Source organism: Bos indicus x Bos taurus, chromosome 7, assembly GCF_003369695.1.
Source record: "Bos indicus x Bos taurus breed Angus x Brahman F1 hybrid chromosome 7, Bos_hybrid_MaternalHap_v2.0, whole genome shotgun sequence".
Lineage (NCBI taxonomy): Eukaryota > Metazoa > Chordata > Mammalia > Artiodactyla > Bovidae > Bos > Bos indicus x Bos taurus.
The window spans coordinates 2,688,642-2,712,626 of NC_040082.1; the positions used below are offsets into that span (position 1 = coordinate 2,688,642).

Consider the following 23,985-nt stretch of genomic DNA (forward strand, 5'->3'; position numbering starts at 1 on the left):
ATCAAAGCAGCCATAGGTATAATGGAACTCTATTCTCACTCATACCCTGTACCAATAAATTACATATTTCTCTATGGGGGAACTAATTATTTGGAACTAAATTATTTCTGTTTGTGGGTAAACATTAAAATTTTCCATTTTATTTTTTCTTATTAAATACCATCCAATAAAAACCTTTGGGAATCACTCATTATAATTTGGCTCTTGACATAAAACTTGAAAATATAAGAATGAATATTGGAACCACAAATTGTATCCATATATTAGATATTTCTGAACTACAAAGTAAAAATTTTGACACCCTTAGCTTGGTTCAATAAATATTTTTGTTTTATTTTCAATTAGTGCACGGTCCTCTGCCATCTCCTTTTTCTGAGTCCCCTTCTAGTCTTTCCTTTAGTTACCTCTTATTTCTGTATTGTTTCCCTCCTGTTCTTTACCTGCCATCTTCTTTGCCCTTCTTGTCTTCCTTCCCTCACCAACCTGATCCTGTTTGACCAACCCTGCTCTTAGTCCTTCGCTCACTGGCCTCTGAACCCGCCGCCGCTCGCCTTTCTGGCCCACCTACCCCACATGCTCCTTGCTCTCGCTAAGCCCATGTGTTTCCACCTGCAGCCCTCTACCATTTCTGGTTATATCACAGAAAAAGAGGTCAGTTCTCCTTTCCAAAATTTTAAGACCTTTTCCTTTAGCTTTCTCCTCTATCCTAATTTTTTCCCCACCTTTCTCAACCTAAATTACTTCTGAAAAAGGAAAGGGACAGGCCTAAGGACAAAATTATGAAAGAAACTAAATTCATCTCCAGCAATTTCTGAGTTTCCTTTCTAACACCAACACCCACTCTCTAGCTTAGCTATCTATATTAGGACTTCATTCAAAGGGTCTTTTTCCATGCTAGCACTGCCCACATTCAGGGTGACTGCCACTCTGTTTAGTCCCCCAAGCCTTGATTTGAGGTACATTTTATTATCTCACAATGCTTAATATGCTACTTTCACAAGGGGCATTCAGAACTTTAAAAGAGCTCTATATGGACTCTGTGGGAGAGGGAGAGGGTGGGAAGATCTGGGAGAATGGCATTGAAACATGTAAAATATCATGTATGAAACGAGATGCCAGTCCAGGTTCGATGCATGATACTGGATGCTTGGGGCTAGTGCACTGGGACGACCCAGAGGGATGGTATGGGGAGGGAGGAGGGAGGAGGGTTCAGGATGGGGAACACATGTATACCTGTGGTGGATTCATTTTGATATTTGGCAAAACTAATACAATTATGTAAAGCTTAAAAATAAAATAAAATTTAAAAAATTTAAAAAAAGAGCTCTATAAGACAAAATTCTTTGCCCAATAGTCCTCAAACTTTTTTCAACCCCAAAACACTCTGAAGGATGCAACACTCTCACAGCAAGCACTACAGTTAATTATGGCTTGTTTGCAAAAGAGAAAGGAAGGGAGAAATGTTGTCCATGAAAGAAACACTCAAGTTTCAAAATGAAGGCAGATGAAAGGATCTGAATTTGTTTATCTTCTCCTGTAGCCCCTGTAACATCTGCTGCTGCTGCTAAGTCGCTTCAGTCATGTCCAACTCTGTGCGACCCCATAGACAGCAGCCCACCAGGCTCCCCCATCCCTGGGATTCTCCAGGCAAGAACACTGGAGTGGGTTGCCATTTCCTTCTCCAACGCATGAAAGTGAAAAGTGAAAGTGAAGTTGCTCAGTCGTGTCTGACTCTGTGCGACCCCATGGACTGCAGCCCACCAGGCTCCTCCACCCATGGGATTTTCCAGGCAAGAGTACTGGAGTCGGGTGCCGTTGCCTTCTCCGCCTCTAACATTTACCACACAGTAAATACACAGCAGGAGTATAATTGATTTCTTTCTGATAGAGTTATCTCTCCTTCCAAGGATTAAATGATTTTTAAGCAATTCTGAGAATGTATCTGCAAGAATTAGACTCTACTCTAAAAGATCTCTAGATATATTCTGACAGAGAAAATCTTCCTTAGTTCAAGATTTTATCATTTGCCTGGAATTTGCAATAAAACAATGATTTTAAAAATGAACACTTGAATCTTAATCTTTTAAATATTAATACTAAGAAATAATTTTCTACAGAATACTATAACAAAAGAGAAAATTTATTAGGATTTAAAATTCTATCATTAGGTACCAAATGAAGCAATCAATCATAATATTCACATGTCGTCTTTATTAAACCTTTCAATTAAATTAAAGAAATTAATATGTCATAAAATAATTTTCAAAATTTAAGATGTAAGGCTTTGGAGATAAAAATATATGAATTCCTTACCACATGCAAGGTCAACTGTCTGCCTATAATTCAAATCAAAAGATGATATATTCTCAGATGAATTTCAAGACGAATACTATTCAACTTAATACAGGAATTAGCAAATAAGTTGTAGAGACGGAAATAACTTTTTTCAGGTTGAGGAAATTAGATAATTTTTAAAATTTAAAAGAATGTCCTAAACATGACATGTAAAAGTTCATATGCCAAGTAGTTGCTTTGACTGACCTATTTTTAATGGGTGCAAAAAAACACAAGACCATTAATGTATTATGGAAAAAATACATAATGTATTATGTATTCATATCAATAGAAACTATTAGCAATTTTATTATTCACAATTATTATAACAAATTAGTCATGTACTTAAAAGTCTTTTTTGTTCTTCATATGATGAGATCTCTCCTCTGTCTTTACAATTAATGTATCTGTATTAAACTACCATAAGATAGTTTAGTTTTTTTTAATTTTAAATAATAGAGAATGTCAGTTAACACTACTTCTATAAGTAAACAGTCCAAAAAATACACAAAAATGAAATCTAATTAGTGTATGAATAATGAAATTGTCAATAAATTAAAATCTGTATTAATTTAAACTTTTTGTGTGAATCTGCATATTGCACTTAACTTCTCTGCTTTTATTTTTTATCTTTGTCTTGAGTAATATTTCAGTATTCCTAATTTCCTTGGACAAGTAGATATGGGGGTCATAAGTTAACGTTTAAATCACGACAGAAGGGAAAAAAACCCACAGATAACATAACTACAAAGAACAGAAGGCCTTGGGGTAAAGGCAAAAATCTGAGGAATATTAACGACCAGTTTCATCATAGCCCTTAACTCTGATGTTTTCTTGTTAATCAATTGTTCATTACAACTTTCTGCCTGCTGAATGTAGATTTTTCAGTACGGAGACTTTGTTTTACTTTAGGATGTCTCCATCCATGGCACACAATAAATACTCATGCAAGTTGTTTGACTGTGTTTACTAAGAAGGCAAAGGCAGGAAGAGGAGAAACAGGGACAAAAGTGCAAGACACAGAAGAAAAGAGGAAAACGAGAAAGGGAGGGAAGAAGGAAAAGAAAGGGGACAAAAACCGACTGTGCGCTGAACACCTTCCTTCCTAACTCCATCCAGAGCTCTATAAAGTGCCTTTGCCGACAATCCTATGAAGGGCATGTTACTAACCGCATTTTACAGATGAAATTGACCTAAGGTGGGGGGAGGCAGAAATCTACTTAAACACAATGAAAATCATGCCAGTTTGACTCAAGTTTCCACATCTTTCTCTGCCCTTTGTGCTACATGGAAAGTCGCTCAGTCGTGCCCGACTCTGTGCAACCCCATGGACTGCAGCCCGCCAGGCTCCTCCGTCCAGGGGATTTTCCAGGCAAGGATCCTGGAGTGGGGTGCCATGCCCTTCTCCAGGGGATCTTCCCGACCCAGGGACTGAGCCTCTGTCTCCTGCAGCAGCAGGCGGATTCTATACCACTCGTGCCAGCTGGGAAGCTGCTGGGAACATGGGGTGCAGGCTACCTTTCCAAGTTAGTGTTTTCATGTCCTTTGATTCCGAATAAATACACAGAAATGGAATTACTGAATTATGTGGCAGTTCTATTTTTAATTTTTTGAGGAACCTCCATACCGTTATCCACAGGGGCTGAACCAATTAATATTCCCACCCACAGTGCCAAAGCATTCCTGCCCATTCACATCCTTGCCAAACACTGTTATCTATTGTTCTTTTGATAAGGGCCATTCTGATCAGAGTAAGGTAATATATCACTGTAGTTTTGATTGGTGGTTCCCCTGTGGTTAGAATATTCGTTAAGGAATCTTGACCTGAATCATTTGGAAAAATCAACAAATTTTTTATAATGTAATCATTATCACCTCCTAACATCTTTGTTTTATAAATTAAAAATCTGTCCATCAATTACATAAAGCATGTATCTCTAAATACTCTTTAAGTATCAGATCCACTGGAGAATCTAATAATTTAATAAACTAGAGAGCTACTAAAAGATGAGCATTATAAAAATCTATGCCAAAGGGAAGCTGAAAGCAAGAATGTATTCATCTATAAGACTGAAACACTAATGTCAATATTAATATAGTAATTAATATCCATAACTTACATTGTTCTCAGATTAAGAAACTTTTAAATTATTTTAAAGTAAAATCTAAACCTATATAAACTGCACAAAACCCTCTAAAATGGATCTTACATATAATCTCCATTTATATACATAGAAAAAGTATAGGATTTCACCAAAACTGTCTTAATAACAAAATATTATAAACCATGTACACATGTCATTCTTTGCTCAGAATCTTATGTCCCTGAGTCAGCATCACAGTGCTCACCATGGTCTGTGCGGCTGTGTGATCTGAACACTGGCCGTTTCCCCGACCCTCCCCTGCTTCATCCGGCTCCAAGCTCATGGCCGTCCTGGGTGCTCCACCAACACAAGAAGCAAACTCCTGCCCCAGAGCCTTCCCGCGGCTTTTCCCACCGCCTGAAATATCCTCACCCCAGGCAATCCCACCGTTTGCTCCTTCGTCATTTCAGATCTCTGTGTAAACACCTTGATCAGTGAAGCCATATTCGACCACCATCCATATAAAACACCTCCCAGCACCCTCTTCTTCCTTCCCGCTTCATTTTTCTCCAAAGAACTTACCACCACCTGACACTATATACATGTATATAAATTTACTGTCTGTCTCCTTCATACCCTCTTCTTCCATTGTTTTATTTTCTCCAAAGAACTTACCACCACCTGACTACATGTGTGCGTGTGTGTGTGTGTGTGTGTGTATACACACACATATAGAAATATAAATTTACTGTCTGTCTGCTTCAGTTAAGAGTGCAAGGTCCATGAGAACAAAAAAAAGTTTATTTTGTTCACTACTGCATCCTCAGAACTTAGAGTGGTACCTGATAGCTGACATGAAATAAATACTTATTTGTTGAACAAATAAATGAAAAAAAGAAGTATATATTCACTGTTGTAAATGATACTTAAAATATATTGAGCAGAAAAGTAAACAGTATTGTTATATGCTTTACCATTTATGTCAAAAGAGCAGAAAACATGTGGTATAAATTCATGTTTATATCTGCATACAATGCTTCTGGAAAGTTACCTCTGAGGTAGGGAACTGAGGACTCACAAAAGGACACTTAGACCCCTGTGCGCACATATGTTCTACATATTCAGAGAAATTAATTACAATGTTTGCCTTCATAAATAAGAAATACAAACGATAATCCAACAGAAATATCTATAATTCATAATTAAGAACTCAGTAAGTATCTAACAAATTAATTTAAATGTGAACTAAGGTACATTATTAGAAAAAGAAATGAAGTAGAAACGTGTTTTAACACTATTTCATAAAACATAAAATACATAATCTCATTTCAGTGTCACAGAAATCCTGGCAGACAAGTTGGGTACACATTTGCTCCTTCTATGGGAAGAAAAACCAACTCAGAAAGGTTAAGTAGCCTCCCAAGAGCCCCACAACCGAGGCAAAGCTCAGCTCAGGTCTCCTGGTCTCAGTCTGGCACTTTGCTCAGCACATTTGACAGTAAAGCTTGGAATTAACATTTAACTTCTATGTTTAACGAAAGAAAATGTACCTGATGATGAAAACAGATAAAGCTGCAATAATGTTGTCAATATGAAATCTCAATTGACAGCATTCCAATTCAGGGACTAACTATAAAAACTGGAAATACATTGAACACTGTGCTAAAACAAATTATCACTGAATTGTAACGGCAGATAATATTTAGTCAACAAACAAGATATTTTGTTGGTTGAAACGTAACAAAACAGGATTTTACTGACAGTGCTGTTCAATTAAGCATAAATCAATAAAATACATAGAGAAGATAAATTTATATTGTGCATTACGCTAGTAAAAGGGCTTAAAGTGTACAACTTCAGAAACATCAAAGTAAAGGCAATTATCTTACAGTATAGCTAAAAACATTTTAAAAGAACTCATTCCATGGTGCCATCCATTCTAGCTATATTTGACATATAAAGGAGATTGAACAAAAATCATTATATTTGGCCTAATGTACACACTGCTATAAAGTAAGATAATTAGATTACTCTGGAATAAAAAGGAAGTGCAATTCCTCAATTCAACAGACACTGGTTGAAAATTTATCATGTTTTACAACTAGAGAGCTAAAAACAATCATGTAATACTTTTTAACAGATTGAGAGAGAAAGCAAGAGAGTCAAGTCAGGCAATGTTTAGTCAGGGACTAGAAATCTTGGTATTGCCATCATTATCCAAGGGCAGCCAACAAAGAGTTTACCCTTATACTCTGCCCCAAAAGGCAGATTCTTCTGCCTGCAGAGCTAAAATTGAAGAATAAGATAAAATAATCCTTGGGTCCATAGAGCACTGAAACAACACAAAATGCCTTTAGCATTAACAGCACATTTAATCAGTCAATAACTCAATTAGATAAGAAAGGATTTGTCTTCTAATTCACTTCTCAAAGTACAGTTTCCATTGCACAGTGGTCCCTTCAGGACACTCTGAAAAAGGATTGAGAAAGGATGGGAGCAGTATTTCCAGAGAGAGAGCATTCTGTGCTATAGTTCTCTTGGCCATTTGATACAGAAAGTTCAGCAAAGTCCTGCAGTCAAATCAGGAAGTGCCCTAACCTGGCAGGTCCAAAACCACAGAACTCGTTTCTCCTTGGAGCGTGTTTCGAGGACACCGAACTCTCGACTTTCTGCCCCCTCACTGGGCACTCCTCCTCAGTTTATGCCGACTCCTCCTTGTCCGGACCTAACTTGCAGCGCCCCAGAGAGCAGCCCTTGCTTCCCTTTTCTTCTCTGCCTCCTTCACTTGGTGACCTTCTATGGTCAAATAGTTTTAAACACCATTTGATGCCTGCAACTCTCAAATGTATATCTCCAGTCCAAAACATGCTCTGGAACTACCAAATTTCCACACTGATGGGGTGTTTCTTTTATTTTTCTCTCTTTTCTTGGAAAGACAAACAGAACCCTTGCTCTTCCTCATCAAGGCCACTCTGTGCAGTCCTACCCCACACTTGAAACAAACACTGTTCCTCTAGAGCTCCTCCTCAAATCTGAAAACTGTTCTTGAATCTTCTCTCTCATACCCCGGACTAAACCCACAGGAAATCTCATGGGCTTCCCTGGTGGCTCAGCTGGTAAAACTGTCTGCTTGCAATGCAGGAGGCCCGGGTTTGATCCCTGGGTCGGGAAGATCCCCTGGAGAAATGGCAACCCACTCCAGTATTCTTGCTTGGGAAATTCCATGGACAGAGGAGTCTGGTGGGCTATAATATAGTCCATGGGGTCGCAAAGAGTCAGACACGAGTGAGCAACTTCACTTTCACTTTCAGTCATCAAACCACACTCAGAAACGAATCACCTCTCACGGCCTCCCATGACGCCACCCTCAGTGTGTCATCATCTATCTCCCGGGTGTGGCAAAAGCCCTGTTCTTCCAACCTTATCACCTTTAAGTATATTATCGACACAGCGATCACTGAAATCACAAGTCACAGTATGTCCATCTTCTGTTATAACCTCCTCATCCAGCGGCTTCCCTTTCATTCAGAGAAAACGCATGACCCTTCATTATGCTGGAGAAGGCAATGGCACCCACTCCAGTGCTCTTGCCTAGAGAATCCCAGGGATAGGGGAGCCTGGTGGGCTGCCATCCATGGGGTCGCACAGAGTCGGACACGACTGAGCGACTTAGCAGCAGCAGCATCTTCATTATGCTCCCGGGACCTGAGACCTGCTCTCATCGCTTCTCACTCTCATTCCCTCTCCTCTTACCTTGCCCCTGCTCAGAGCTCCTCACTATACCCTGGACAGTCCAGATAGGTCCCTGCCTTTGTCTTTGACATAAACACATCCTCTGACTAGAATGTTCTTCTCCTGGAAATTAAGCAGTTTAGTCTAGATAGGTCCCTGCCTTTGTCTTTGACATAAACACATCCTCTGACTAGAATGTTCTTCTCCTGGAAATTAAGCAGTTTACTAGCTTCCCAGTTCAAGGTTTGGTTCAAATGTCACTTTCTTGTGTAAAAAATTGATCACTGGATGCCTTTGAACGCTAAGCAGGACTATGAGGTATTTTATTTTATCTACTATTTTTATTTTATGCAGTAGGAATATATTGTATTTATTTAATAACACTCACACATTTGTAGTTATTAAAGCAGCATATGTTGTTTTCAGAAATCTTGAAAATTAAGAAAAATAATAGAAAAAAATTTCCACCAAGCAGAGATTCTGTGATGACTATTTACCTATTATTTCATTTTTTTCATTAAAAAGAACATTGTTAATATTAAAATGTCACTTTCTCAAAGGTGCTTATCTTTATTTCCATTTAAAATTGTATCCCAAAAAACAAAATTGTATCTCAACCTCTGAGCCACTGGGCCCCCGACCCCCCACCCTGCTTTGTCTTTATGCCCTGGCATTTAGCATCTTCCAATATGATATATAGACTTCTCCGGTGGCTCAGATGGTAAAGCGTGTGTCTACAATTCGGAAGACTCGGGTTTAATCCCTGGATAGGGAAGATCCCCTGGAGAAGGAAATGGCAACCCACTCCAGTACTATTGCCTGGAAAATCCCATGGACGGAGGAGCCTGGTACTCCATGGGGTCACAAAGAGTCGGACACGACTGAGCATTCATTCAATTACAATTACAATATAATATACAGTTTATTTATTAAGTGCCACTCACCACAGAATGTAACTCCTAAGAGTCTTCATTAGTTTTATGCACTGATATATTACAAGCATATAAAAATATCTTTGACACATAGTAGGTGATCAATAAATACTGCTTTAAATGTATAAATGAAACACACGTGTCCACAAATAATAGGTAATTACTGTGCAGTGTTGTTTTTGTTGTCTGTTAGTTGCTCAGTCGTGTAGATTCTTTGTGACTCCATGGACTGCAGCCTGCAAGTCTCCTCTGTCCACGAAATTCTCTAGGCAAGAATACTGTAGTGGGTAGCTATTTCTTTTTCCAGGAATAGAACTCATGTCTCCTGCTTTGCAGGCAGAGTCTCTACTGTCTGAGCTACTAAAGAAGCCCTTACTTTTCAATACTTAATATTTATCATTTCCTCCTTGGTATTTTGGCCAAAATTAGACTTAGGTGAAAAAGACAACATTAGAGGATCAGCTTCCCTGGTGACTCAGACGGCAAAGAATCTGCCCGCAATGAAGGGGAATCGGGTTCAACCCCTGGCTCGGGAAGATCCCCTAGAAGAGGGAATGGCTACCCACTCCAGTGTTCTTGCCTGGAAAATTACATGCACAGAGGAGCGGGGTCACGAAGAGGTAGACACAACTGAGCGACTTTCATTCTTGCTATCCTGGCAAAGATGTTTATATTACTTGCCTACACAATTCTTTAGATCTGTTTATTCTCATAAAATTACAAAGTTGAAATAAATGTCAATACATCTAACAGCCTAACGAGACTTCTAACCATGATTATCTGAATCACCTTGGAATTTTTTAAGAATATACAATCCATGGCCCATCTCAGCAGTACAGTTCCTTAAGGACGCTCTTTCACAGAAGCAATCACCACTGAGGAGTCTGTATTTTGGTTAACATTGCCATTAATTAGGAAATGTAGAATAGTTAATAGTTTATTAGCTCAGCTAATAAAGAATCCACCTGCAATGTAGGAGACCCCGGTTCAATTCCTGGGTTGGGAAGATCCTCTGGAGAAGGGACAGGCTATTCACTCCAATATTCTTGGGCTTCCCTGGTGACTCAGATGGTAAAGAATCAACCTGCAATGCGGGAGACCTGGGTTTGATCCCTGGGTTGAGAAGATTCCCTGGAGGAGGGCATGGCAACCCACTCTGGTTTTCTTGTCTGCAGAATCCCATTGACAGAGGAGCCTGGCAGGTTACAGTCCATGGGGTCACAAACAGTCAGACACAACTGAGAGACTAAGTACAGCACAGAATAGTTAATAACTTGCTCTTAAATAATATTTAGGCCAAGCTTTACTATTTTTCACTATATTACGGTTTAATTTTTAGTTCTTCCAATTCTTCCAATACTCAACTAAATTTCCCTTATTGAAATACAAAGATATCATTTGTAAAGATAGAATTTATAAACAGGAAAAACCAATGGGCCTGCTTACCTGAATTTCAAGCATTTTGGTAAAATTACTCATAATGCTTAAACAGACATTTGGGGAAAAACGATTTATAGTTTTAATATTTTGGCTTTTTGAATAAAATGAAAAGTTATATTCTAATTATTACTGAAAGGCTGAATTATGCAAAGATTTCATTGGTATATGTGGGAATATTACTTAGTTGTAAGAACTACTAACTGAAAATAGTTTTTACTTGTTTATAAAACATACTGTAGAATCTCATCAATTGGCATCAATTGGTGGAATGTCCTGTTTGATATATAAAATGTTACTTTATTACCTTAAACTACACACAGCATTTCTTTGTAAATTCCTTAAAGACTTACTAAAGGCATTACTTCAGTGAATAGATAAGATGTATAGAAACACACAGCATTTCAGCTATTTAAAATAAATTGAATAAAATGAGACACCTGATATCACTTTCTAAACGTTCATAAGATATTATCATCATTTAATAAATGGGTACAGGAGAAGGTCTGAAAGTACCAGAAAGCAGTTTAGTCTCTTAAACTGTACTATGTTGTATTTCAGTTGGGTCCAATTCTTTGCGACCCTATGGACCATTGCCAGTCAGGCTCCTCTGTCCAAGGGATTCTCCAGGCAAGGACACTGGAGTGGGTTTCCATGCCCCCTTCTAGGGGACCTTCCCAACCCAGGGATCAAACCAGATCTCTTGTTTCTCCTGTACTGGCAGGAGGGTTTTTACCACTAATGCCACTTGGGATCACAGTATTATATATACTCTTTAAAACACTATTTATTCATTTATTGAAAAACCTCTTCTTCAATGATTATCAAAGATAAAACTCTAAAGGATTATGAGTTCTTAATGAAATACTTAATGAACTATTATATTTTAAATTGCAAACTCTATATTCTAGTTGTAGTTATAAAATGGGGATACGTTACCATTTAGTGACAATCTACCACTAAATCAGGCTATGAAGGAACTACTTCCACAGCCACATGGGGACAAGGAAATATTATAAACCATACTCAGAGAATAAAAGCTTTACTAAGGTTTGAAAGCCAAGCAAAAGAATGACCTTCAGAAGTTTCTCTGGAAAAAAAAAAAAAGACATATACCAGATAGTTACCAAAAATCATGAAATAAGAAAATTAACCTAGTAGGGGCCTTGGTCTATATAATAAGATCCTTATTATCTGGCAGGACAATAAGGAGAGCAAAGAATTATACTTCACAATGTATTGCATAGATCACTATGGCTCAATTAATTTAAAAATTGCAATAATCACAATAACTTAAACACTTCATATTCATATCCAGATTTATCTGGAATTGGAAATTTCAAATGCAATCTTTTTTCCTATGGAGACATTTCCTATGAATTCATTTAACAGCTAAATGGTACTATTTAGAATAACATGAACTAAAAATTATTCAAATACTTCTATAGCATCATTAACTGTAACAGTTCTACTCATGGACTGCATCCAGTTACTCAGTTACTCACAGAGAAAACCAAGGACACAGCTCAGTCCTTTTCAGCCCTGGCACTGTTAATATGTGAGGCTGAGTATTTTTTTGTTGGGAATAAGAAGAGAGGGGCTGTGATGGGCATTGTGTGATATTTAGCAGCATCACTGGCCTCTATCAACTAGATACCAAAAGCATCCACCAGCTGGGAAAATCAAACATGTCTGAAGATATTTCCAAATGACCGGTGGGTGTCAAAATTGTCCGTTGATAGAAACAATCAACGTAAGAGGAAAGAAGGAGGAAAGGAAGGGGAAGAGAGAAAAAGTACTTACACTAAGCATTCTTAAACAGTTAATAAATCTATATAAAATAAAGTTGAATTACTAGTTGCTAGATTTAAATGTGTTTATTGTAGTTAAAAGATATTTATAAGAAAAAATCTTTATAAGCAAAATCAATGTTTTGTATTGTGAAAACAGCAAAAACATCATCAATCTCAGATAAACTTCTACTGTTCTTAATAAGAAAAAATCAATAAATATCTTTTTCTTATTTCTACCTTAAGAATAACACCCTACCTTCCTGCTGTATCCCAGGAATAAAAACAATTGCAGTCTTTGTTTTCAGATTTAAAGGCAAGAGAAGAGCTTTTTCCTCTGACTCTACAGGTGGTTTCTGAAAGTGTTCTCCAGGTGACCTGAGGTGACCGACAAGTTTATTTTGCATTTACACACAAGTTTAATAGGACCTGCATATTAACAAGAGTAATAACTTGTTATAGCAACCAAAAATAATTTTTGTATTCACTTATTACCTGTATACAACTCTTTCAACTTTCTCATCTGTTTACGCTTTGGCTTACCATAGATGTAACGGATCGTGCGTCTTCTTCATAATTGACTACTGGAGGTGGCTCTTTCCCATCATTTTCTTGCACTTTTTGCTCCAGCAATTCTTTCTGTGCTGTAAACTTTGCCTCGGTGCATCTCAGCTGCTGGACTGACTGTTTCAGCTCTTCAAGTGTCTGTTTTTGGCTTAGCAGAAGTACAATACTAAAAGAGAACACATTTAATATAAATTATTTCAACTACTCTAAGAAATAAAGACTGTGAAGGAAATCATATCCTGTATATGTGTAGATTATGTTCCTTTCTTCATTTTCCTCTTTATAAGAGTCTTTCAGAACTATAAGAATTAGGAAACTAAACGGATTTTGAGTCATCACAGTAGTTGTTAAACATTAGCATTTACAAAATTAAAGGAAGTTTTTGGAAGCAAAAACCAAATTCAAAATGCTTTCAAATTATTACGATCCATGGCACTCATTTTATTTTACAGTAAACTGTCCACCTCACAAAGTACAGATATGTCGGTCCAGAAATGCAGAGCCTAAAATGAATTAACATGACTGAAGCAGAATCTTAATTTATTTTAAATCTCAAACGGAATATAGCTAAAATCAGATCTCTGCCTAGAGAATAAATCAAATCAAGGTGACAGCTGGAAGCAAGCTGTGTGCCTATTGTGAGGATCGTGTGCTTAGAGCTAGGGCAAGTTTTCTGACAAGGACTACCGAATACGTGTAAGCCCTCAAATCTTCCAATATACACCAGTAGAAAGATAGTAGACCTCTTCATTCCTCCTTTAGAGTTTTACCCTTCAAGGCTGTCCCTAATAGGAATTTCAAATTAATTTGCCCATCTTAAAGCCACAAGAAAACAGGTAGCAGCGGTGAGAAACATCTTGAAGATGCTGTCATATTTAGTATATTAGTATCTGAAAGAACTGTGCCACGCACTGTTGAAAGCAAGTTAATAATAGATTACAGACAGTTTGGAAAAAGACAGTCTCTTTAGCAAATGCTTCTGGGAAAGCTGGACAGTGCATGTAAATCGATGAAGTTACAACACGCTCACCACACACAAAATAAACTTAAAATGGCCTAAAGACTTAAATGTAAAACCACATGCTTAAAAATCATAGAAGCGATCATAGGCAACGTGGTCCTACTGCATAACATAGAGAACTATATTCAGTACTCTGACAAACCACCATGGTTTGTCAGAAGAGAGCATTTTTTTAAAGTATATTTGTGTATAACTAAAGCACTTTGCTGTATAGGAGAAGTTAATACAACACTGTAAATCAATTATACATCAATTTAAAAAAATTGATCAAATACATGAGAAGATAAGCCACAGACTAGGAGAAAAGATATACAAATGACATATCTGATAAAGGACTGTTATCCAACATATACGAAGATCTCTTAAATATCAGTAATAAGAAAATAAGCAAACTTCTTTAAAAATGAGCCAAAGACCTTAACAGATACCTTACAGATATACAGATGACAAATAAGCATGTGAGAAAGTGCTTCACATTCTATACTATCAGGAAAATGGAAGCTGAAACAACAATGAGACAGTATTAGACGTTTACGAGGAAGGCCAAACCCCAGAACACTGCCACCGCCACCTGTTGGCGAGGCTGTGGCCTGGAATTACTGACGGGCACGCACAATGGGCAGCCACTCTGGAAGACAGGCTGGCAGTTCCCTGCAAACTAAGCATACTTTTACCATGGGATCCAGCAATCCTATTCCTTGGTATTTACCCAAAGGAGTTGAAAACTTACGCTCACATAAAAGCCCACACATGGATATTTACAGCAGCTTTATTCATAACTGTCAAAACTGGGAAGCAACCAATATGTCAGTCAGCAGAAGAAAGGATAACTGTACAAGAGAATACGTTTCAGAACTCAAAACAAGCCACTAGACCACTGAAGACATGGAGGACTCTTAAAAGTACATCATTAATCGAGAGAAGCCAGTCTGAAGGGCTGCATAACGCACGATTCCAACCACGTGACACTCTGTACCAGGCAAAACTATATAAAGAGACAGTAAAAGGACCACGGCCACCAACAGCTGGGGCTGGGGGATGCACTAATGTGTGGAGCACAGAATATCTTAGTAAAAAATGCCATATATGATGCCATAATGATGGGCATAGGTCATTATACACTAATTCAAACCCACAGAATGCACACCACCAAGAGTGAAGCCCAATGCAGACTACGGACTTAGAATGATACTGATGGGTCATTCCAGATTCGTCAGTTGTAACAAATCTGATGCTCTGGTGGGCAGTGCTGATAATGTGGGAGACTATGTATTGTGGGAGAAGTATATCGGAAATCTCTGTAACTTCCCCTCAGTTTTGCTGTGAAATTTAAACTCCTCAAAAAAAGTCTTAAATTTTAAAAATGATGTATCTGTACAGATTTAATAGAATGGCTCGGATAAAAAGTAATGACAAGATCAAATGCTGGTGAAGATGAGGCGAGATTATCACTAATACATTGCTAGTGGTAATGGCATGTGCATGCATGCTAAGCCGCTAAGCCGATTCAGTCGCATCTGACTCTTTGTGACCCTAGGGACTGTAGCCTGCCAGACTCCTCTGGCCATGGGGTTCTCCAGGCAAGAATACTGGAGTGGGTTGCTCCTTCAGGGGACCTTCCCGACCCATGGATCAAAGCTGTGTCTCTTATGTCTCCTGCATTGGCCTAGGGTTTAATGGGATCTTTCTGCATTAATTCTTCCAACTACATGAGTGACAGTTGCTCAGTCATATCCGACTTTCTGCAAACCTATGGACTATAGCCCACCAGGCTTCTCTGTCCGTGGGATTCTCTAGGCAAGAATACTGGAGTAGGTTGCCATTTCCTTCTCCAATGGTAATTATCTCCATTAAAAACTAATTTAAAAATATGTATCGCTGGGAGCTCCCTGCAAGTCTAGTGGTCAGGATTCAGCACTTTCACCGCGGCAGCCCAGGTTCAATCCCTGGCTGGAGAATTGACATGCCACAAGCTACACGATGCGAGCAAACAGAGAAAAGGAAGTTTCACTACTACTGGTGCTTCCTGTTGTACTGTGAGGATTTTATTATCTCATATACCTTGGGTTCTTAAGTAATCTCTTTTAAAACAGGCCTTTGAAAATTTTTTTTCAGGAGTTCTAAATATCTATTGCGTCATATAAGAAATCACTTTTGAACATTTTGAGACACTATCCTAACGCCAAGAATAGGAAATACATAAAATGGAATACTACGCAGCATGAAAAGAATGAAATGCTGCCATTTGCAGCAACACAGTCGGACCTAACGAGGATCATACTAAGGGAAACGAGTCAGAATGTAGACAGATACCACACGATGTCACCTACATATAGAATCTAAACAAGTCAGAATGTAGACAGATACCACACGATGTCACCTACATATAGAATCTAAACAAGTCAGAATGTAGACAGATACCACACGATGTCACCTACATACAGAATCTAAACAAGTCAGAATGTAGACAGATACCACACAATGTCACCTACATACAGAATCTAAACAAGTCAGAATGTAGACAGATACCACACGATGTCACCTACATACAGAATCTAAAAAAGAAATGATAGAAACTAACTTATTTACAAAACAGAAAACGACTCACAGATGTAGAAAACAAACTTAATGATCACCAAAGAAAGGTGGCAGAGAGGGATAAATTAGGAGTTTGGGATTCAAATATATACACACTACTATAAATAAATTACATAATCAGCAAGGACCTACTGTATGGCACAGGGAACTCTACTCAATATTCTGTAATAACATACATAAGAAAATAATATGAAACGGAATGGATATATATACACAGATAAATGAATCATTTTGCTGTACACCTGAGATTAACACATTATAAATCAACTATATTTCAATATAAAATAAAAATTTAATAAATAAGTAAATAGATAAGCATCCTGGCTTTTAATTTAGTTGTTTTTAAGAACAATGAGATTTGGGGGAGGTAGATGCCCTATTATATAGCTCTAGTCCAAATGTTTTCTAGTTAATACATCTGATCAGCAAATTAAGGAGCAATATTACCTTCATCCAATTAAGTTCACTGAGCTCTACGTATAATGACCATTTCAAATACATTATCATCTTATTATTGTTTAATAATTACTTTTTAAAAAATATTGCTGTAATCACTATATAATTATTTTGCATGCTTACAATACCATTCAGCAAACGAGCTATACATATTTCAATAAGAAGTTAATTATAATAAATGCATGATTGTATAAAACAAGATGCACAGGAAGCTATAAGTAAATCTGAAACATGCAAGGGATCAGGATTTATGCATGTGCTATTTCCTCCCTATTTCTGACTACTCTTTCTACGAACTCTTCACCTGGTGAAGACTGATAGTGTTAGATGCTCAGTGGTGTCCAACTCTTCAGGATCCCATGGACTGTAGCCCACAAGGCTCCGCTGTCCATGGGATTGTCCAGGCAAGAATACTGGAGTGGGTAGCCATTTCCTTCTCCAGGGGATATTCCTGAGCCAGAAATCAAACCTAGGTCTCCCACAATGTGGGCAGATTCTTTACCATCTGAGCCACCAGGGAAGCCCTTCTGCCCTTAGGTCTCAGCAAAAATGTCATTTCCTAGAAGACCCCTGATGACCCACATTAAGCGAGTGCTCCTCCGTCATTCTTCTACCTGACCTTGTTCCATAGCCACTATCACACCTGTTACTATCTCATTTTGTGTTGGCCAACTCCACAAAAGCACAAACTTCATGAGCCACGTGCCCACGTGTGTCTTACGTTTCACTGCAGTCATAGCACCTAGTAGATATAACCGAAACATTGAGACAAAAATAAAAAACAGATACCTGAATTTGCAAACCAGAACAATACTCCAGATGGTTCAAGCATCACCTTCACTATAAGCTGGATGTGAATCTTCTCAAGTCTCTGAAAATTTCTGGCCCTCAGATACCACATAATTTGCAAGATTAGATGATCAAATTGATTTCTCTAGATTCCACATGGCTCTAAAAGTTATGCTTTTATAATGTGTAAAGTATTTTTAAGTACCAGGTGATAATGGTACATAACTATAGAAAACTGAATTATCATTCACTCTCTGGAGTCAAATCAAGCATTAAAATGAGTAGCAACATTACCAGTTCTTTATGCCAATGAGTCATAAGTGACATATGCCTGGTATATTTTCCCATAAACTATTTTCTAATACAGCAGTCAAGGATCATAAATCAGGAAAAAATGGATACTACTTCCAGTTGAATAAGCATGTTTTGAAGTAATAAGTAACGATATGTATAACAGAGTGACACTTTGTGTTGTGTTAAATTATACCACTTCAAAAAGTTGGTTTTATTTCTTTCACCTTATTTCTTAAAATAAAAATTTGCAATAGCTATATTTCAACTAAGACCTGCATTATTTATATAAGCCAAAAATCTGTGCTTCTTGGTGTGAATTTCATGTCACATAAAAACCATTCTTTAAGTTCATTTTTCATTTTATATAATTCATTTATAAGAATCAAAGGTATCAGATGATTTTTCATGTAGTTTTATTTTTTCACTGTATTATGTTTTGGAGAAACCTAAGCCAAATCTAAATTCAAAGGTTTTAACATTAGTCTCTCATACGTTATACTTTTCATAAGAACATGAGTGCTATTTATAATAAGTAAAAATTCACATAATTTCATTAATTTAGAGATCATTTAAGAAAGGCAAATATATAGGATATTTTTATTTTATTTATTTTTTTTAAACGACGCCTCGACCTGGAGACCCGCTGCTGCTACTGCCGTCTCAACCACCGATCCGCTACCCGGCGGCCAGGCGCCTAGAACCGCCGCCGCCTCCGAACACGCCACTATAGGATATTTTTAGTCTTGGGGGAAATGTAGTTTTGTTTCATTGTTTTATTACTTTTAACTAACATGATATTTGAAGCTAAAAAAGTTCTGGAGTAAAAATAAATCTTTGAAATTAGATGAAAATTGCTTTTAATCATATATTTAAATAAGTATCTGTAGACATATATACAGGGCTTTCCTGGTGGCTCAGTGGTAAAGAATCCGACTGCAATGCAGGAGAGGCAGGTTTGAGCCTTGGGTCTAAAAGATCCCCTGGAGAAGGAAATGGCAATCCACTCCAGTATTCTTGCCTGGAAATTTCCATGGATAGAGGAACCTGGCAGGTACAGTCCATGGGGGTCACAAAAGAGTCGGACACGACTTAGTGGCTAAACGGCAACAGATTTTTTATATATATATATATATATATATACACACACATACATATATATGTGTGTATATAGAGAGAGATGTTTAAGAAATATTCAGAAGATGAAATGCAAACATTTACCCTAGAATTCATTTCAGACTGTTTGTTTTGCAAATTATTTTAACATATAGTTCAAAGACAAACTTAAACCTACCAATGTCTAAATTAATGAGATTTCACAATGACTACTTAGTTATATAAATATACTTAACATTTTCAAAATTATGCCCTGAAGTTAACAATAAAAACTCCATGATAACAGAGTGCAAACAGAATTTGGGTTAAACCGGACTCATTTGCTGAATTGCCAGACACACTTATCCCTTCTAACTTACTCTCCTAAGAACACTACTAAAATCATGAGATCAAGCAATTGCTGTGATCAGACAGAAACTTCGGAGTCAAGAACTCATGAGTTTTCTATCCCTTCCTAGGTGTGATTTTAAGTTATCTAAATTCTCTAAGTCTTAAAGGTAAAATGCTCATAATTACACAGAGAGCATAGTAAAGATAACATTAAAGTGAATTAATATATATAAAATATCCAGCATAATATGTGGAAATGAGTAAGAACTCAAGAGGTGTTGATTCCCATATATCCATCATGCTTTAAGCCTCCTCTCCTCTCATCCCATTCTTATCTCCTGATAAATATAAACAGGTGGAGAAATGTGGATCACCCTGATTATGCAGATGAAGCGAGAACTGAAGATATAAGTCAAGAAAACATACCAAAAAAATCAAAGAACTTACAAATTCTAGGTTAAGATAACCCTTAAAGACTGTCTCCTTCAACAATATATAACCAGACATGCTGGTGAGAGGGTCCTACTGTATTTCTTTATATCTAACAAATTTTAAAACAAAAGTCATTTACAATGTGTACATTTACAAAACTATAAAAAGTAGAACTACTTAGTCATCTGTAGACATGTGCAGAGATTTAGTTGCAAATAAAGAAAAACAAAAGATAATTATATTTTTACTTTTATATGTGCATTGGTTGATAAAATTTATCTTTATAATCCAAAGAAAATCTAATCCTGATTCAATACTGAAAATTTTCAGATTTATTAAAGGAATATCCAGAGTAACTCATATTTTCCTGTTCTCACCTTTAAAAGGCTCAGCAATTTCAATATGACATATAATACCAAGTTGTAATAAGAGCCATAGTATTAAGTGGGAGTGGAGAAGGAAATGGCAACCCACTCTGGTACTCTTGCCTGGAAAATCCCATGGACAGAGGAGCCTGGTGGGCTACAGTCCACGGCATTGCAAAGAGTCAGACACAACTGAGCAACTTCACTTTCACTTTCCTTAAGTGGGAGAGGTAGGCTCCTACTAACCTGAGTTGCATACGAGAATAGGTGGTGCTGCCATTCACTGAAACTGAGAGGAAAAAAAAAACTAAAAGTGAACTAGGTTGGGCTGGTTGGATTGTATTTAGGGGGTTTTTAATTCAGTCTTAGATGTGAGAAATGCAGGGTACTACTAAGACATCCAAAGAGGCATGTCAAGTAAGCAATCGACTACATGGGCATGGAGTTCCCAGAGGACATCTGAGCTAGAGTAATAAGCATGAGTCATCTTCAGGGGGTCACCCAGGGACAGAGTGCAGGAAGGAGACTGCACAGCCTAGGACCATGCCATGGGTAACTCCAAAATACACTGGCCAAGTGGGGAAGAATGAGTTTACAAAGAAGGAGTGGTCAGAAAGGGAGAAGCAAGATCTGGTATCTTGGTTCGCAAAGGCCAAGGGAAAGGAAGTCAACAAAGATACTTTGAGGAGGTCAAATAAGATAGTTGCAAAATTTAGAAACATATATATTGTCATTGAGTATTGTGTTCTTGCCTGGAGAATCCCAGGAATGGGGGAGCCTGGTGGGCTGCCATCTACGGGGTCGCACAGAGCCGGACATGACTGAAGCGACTTAGCAGCAGCAGCAGCAGCTTTTACCTTGTACACTGGAAAGGCTGTATATAGTCACCCTGCTTATTTAACTTCTATGCAGAGTACATCGTGAGAACGCTGGGCTGGAGCAAGCACAAGCTAGAGTCAAGACTGCTGGGAGAAATACCAATACCCTTAGATATGCAGATGACACCATGCTTATGGCCAAAAGAGTAGAGGAACTATGCTTTCCTCTAAAAGAGGACGCTGAAAAAGCTGGCTTAAAAAACAGCATTCAAAAAATAAAGATCATGCCATCTGGTCCCATCACTTCATGGGAAATAGGTGGGGAAACAATGGAAACAGTGACAGACTTTATTTTCTTGGGCTACAAAATCACTGTAGATGGTGTCTGCAGTCATGAAATTAAAAGAGGCTTGCTCCTTGGAAGAAAAGCTATAACCAACCTGGACAGCATTACTTTGGCAACAAAGGTCCGTCTAGTCAAAGCTATGGTTTTTCCAGTAGTGCTGTATGGATGCAAGAGCTGGACCACACAGAGGGCTGGGTTTGGAAGGACTGATGCTTTTGAACCATGGTGCTAGAAAAGACTCTTGAGAGTCCCTTGGACAGCAAGGAGACCAAACCAGTCAATTCTAAAGGAAATCAGTCCTGAATATTCATTGGAAACACTGATACTGAACCTGAAACTCTAATACTTTGGCCACCTGATGCGAAGAACTGACTCACTAGAAAAGACTCTGATGCTAGGAAAGATTGAGGGCAGGAGGAGAAGGGGACGACAGATGAGATGGTTGGATGGCATTTCCGACTCAGTGGGCATGAGTTTGAGCAAGCTCTGGAAGTTGGTGATGGACAGGGAAGCCTGGCATGCTGCAGTCCATGGGATCGCAAAGAGTTGGACATCACTGAATGACTAAACAACAAAAAAGTCCTTGAGAATCTTACAGATACCTACTTCAGTAATGCTGGGGCAGAAACTAGGGATTCGTGGGTTAAGTACTAAGTAAGAGTCAAGGTACTGAGTGCACATTAGCACTCTCAGAACAAGTCTGACTAAGAAAACAGAAGGCAAAGCCAGTAACTGAGAGAGAATACTGAGATTAAAGAAGGGTTATCTAGGGTGGGCAGAGAGGTAGAGGTTACTTTTAGGAGTCGGGACTTACAAATGTTTAAAAAGTGAGCACAGGACACAGTTGAGAAGAAAAGGTAACCATAACATATAAAACAATGTAAAGTTTCAGGGAAAGTAAGAAATGATGAGATATAAAGCAGGGACAAGAAACAGGACAAGGAACCGACCCTTTATGAAAGTAAGGAAAGAGAATGAGTACAAATGTGGCGAATTTAGACATGTAATGGCAAAAAATGAGGCATTTGCCACCTGGTGATTTTCATTTTTTCTGTAATGTAGGAGACATCCGTTTGTCGACTCTGATTAGGCATATAACACGATCAGAGATTTGAGAGACTTGGAAAATATCTGAAAAGTTGCACAGAAAGTACGAGCAAGTAGTAGAGACCAGAGAAATGTCACACATACAATTTCCTTGGAAGTCTTGACAAATCAAGCCAATTGTAAAAGTACCAGAGCAAGAAATATATATGTTCTAGTCAGGGGTTAGAGAAACCACAGAAAAGTAATCCTCGTTGAAGATGCAAACAGTGACCAAAGTCAGACCAGAAATTTTAAATTTCAGATCAAAATGTAAACCTGAAAACAAGAGAAAACGTAAGTACTGAAATCAGTGAACACAAGAGCACAGCAAAACGGGTCAGAGGACCCATGAGCGTGCTTGCTGATTCAGACACCAAGACGGAAGGCAGTCGTACGACGACAGCACGGCGAATCTCAGGATGCGTGAGGCAGACCACTCCGTTTTCATGTTCACTTGCTTCCTCCTGACACAGCAGAGGCCAGTTTCCTGATTACACTGGTCTAACACTCTTTTAGGGGCTTCCCTGGTGGCCCAAATGGTAAAAGACAAGGAATTCACAGAGAATATGCTGGACTTTGATTTGTGCTGTGCCAAGGCGCTTCAGTCATATCTGACTCTTTGTGACCCTATGGACAGGAGCCAGCCAGGTTGCTCTGTCCATGGGATTCTCCAGCCCAGAATACTGGAATGGGTCACCATTTAAGGCAGAGTAAAGACAGGTTTTAATGGGGCTTTTCAGAAAATAATTCAAACCACTAAAACACTGAGACAAATGATAGGTAACATTACACGGATAAAAACACAAAATCATTCCTCTATAGTCCTCGAAAGTAACTCAACCATACACAGTTTCATACTTTTATACATGAAATTTCAACTTTTGGAAATTTTATGTCTCTAATTCCATGTAAAATGAAGTATTTCTGTAAAATTACATCAATTAAACTTTCTTTCCTCAAATAACCGCTTTGGTACTCACTCAGACTTCTTTTCACAGGTCTTGGCAGCCTCCTCGATCCTCTTCTCTAGCTCCAGGACGGCTTCTTCCTTGTTCACAAGCATCTGCTGTGTCTGCATTAGTTCCTCTGCCAAAGTCCGCAACCTAGGAGGAGGTTTCCTCATTGTCAGTCAGCACACGAATCACGCTCACTTTACACAGACCAAAAAAGAACCACACACCTAAGGCCGCAAAGGCCAACACAGGAGCCACAGCACTTTAACTCAAATTAAATACGAGTAAAATTTCAACTCCTCAGTTGCATCAGCCACGTTTCAAGCTGAGCAGACACACACGGCTAACGGCTACCACTCTGGACAGAGAAAAGAACATTTCAATAATCACAGTGAGTTCTCTGGGCAGTCTGTTTTAAAGGGTTTTATTCATCAAACAGCAAAAGAGAAAAAGAAACAGGAAATGGAGAAAGAGAAAAGAACCAAAGAACCTGTGGTGGATTCATTTC

General features: G+C 38.2%; 1 protein-coding gene across 4 annotated transcripts in view; it reads right to left on the reverse strand.

The window, feature by feature from the left end:
• The window catches only part of FER (FER tyrosine kinase), a 460,995-nt gene that overhangs the window by 296,183 nt on the left and 140,827 nt on the right, over positions 1–23,985 (reverse strand). For all 4 annotated transcript variants that reach the window (XM_027545475.1, XM_027545473.1, XM_027545474.1 and 1 more), the window contains 2 exons: positions 23,505–23,627; positions 12,853–13,042 (listed from right to left, as the gene is read on the reverse strand). In XM_027545475.1, coding sequence (XP_027401276.1) covers positions 12,853–13,042; positions 23,505–23,627 — 313 coding nt within the window. The remainder of the gene's footprint in view (positions 1–12,852; positions 13,043–23,504; positions 23,628–23,985) is intronic.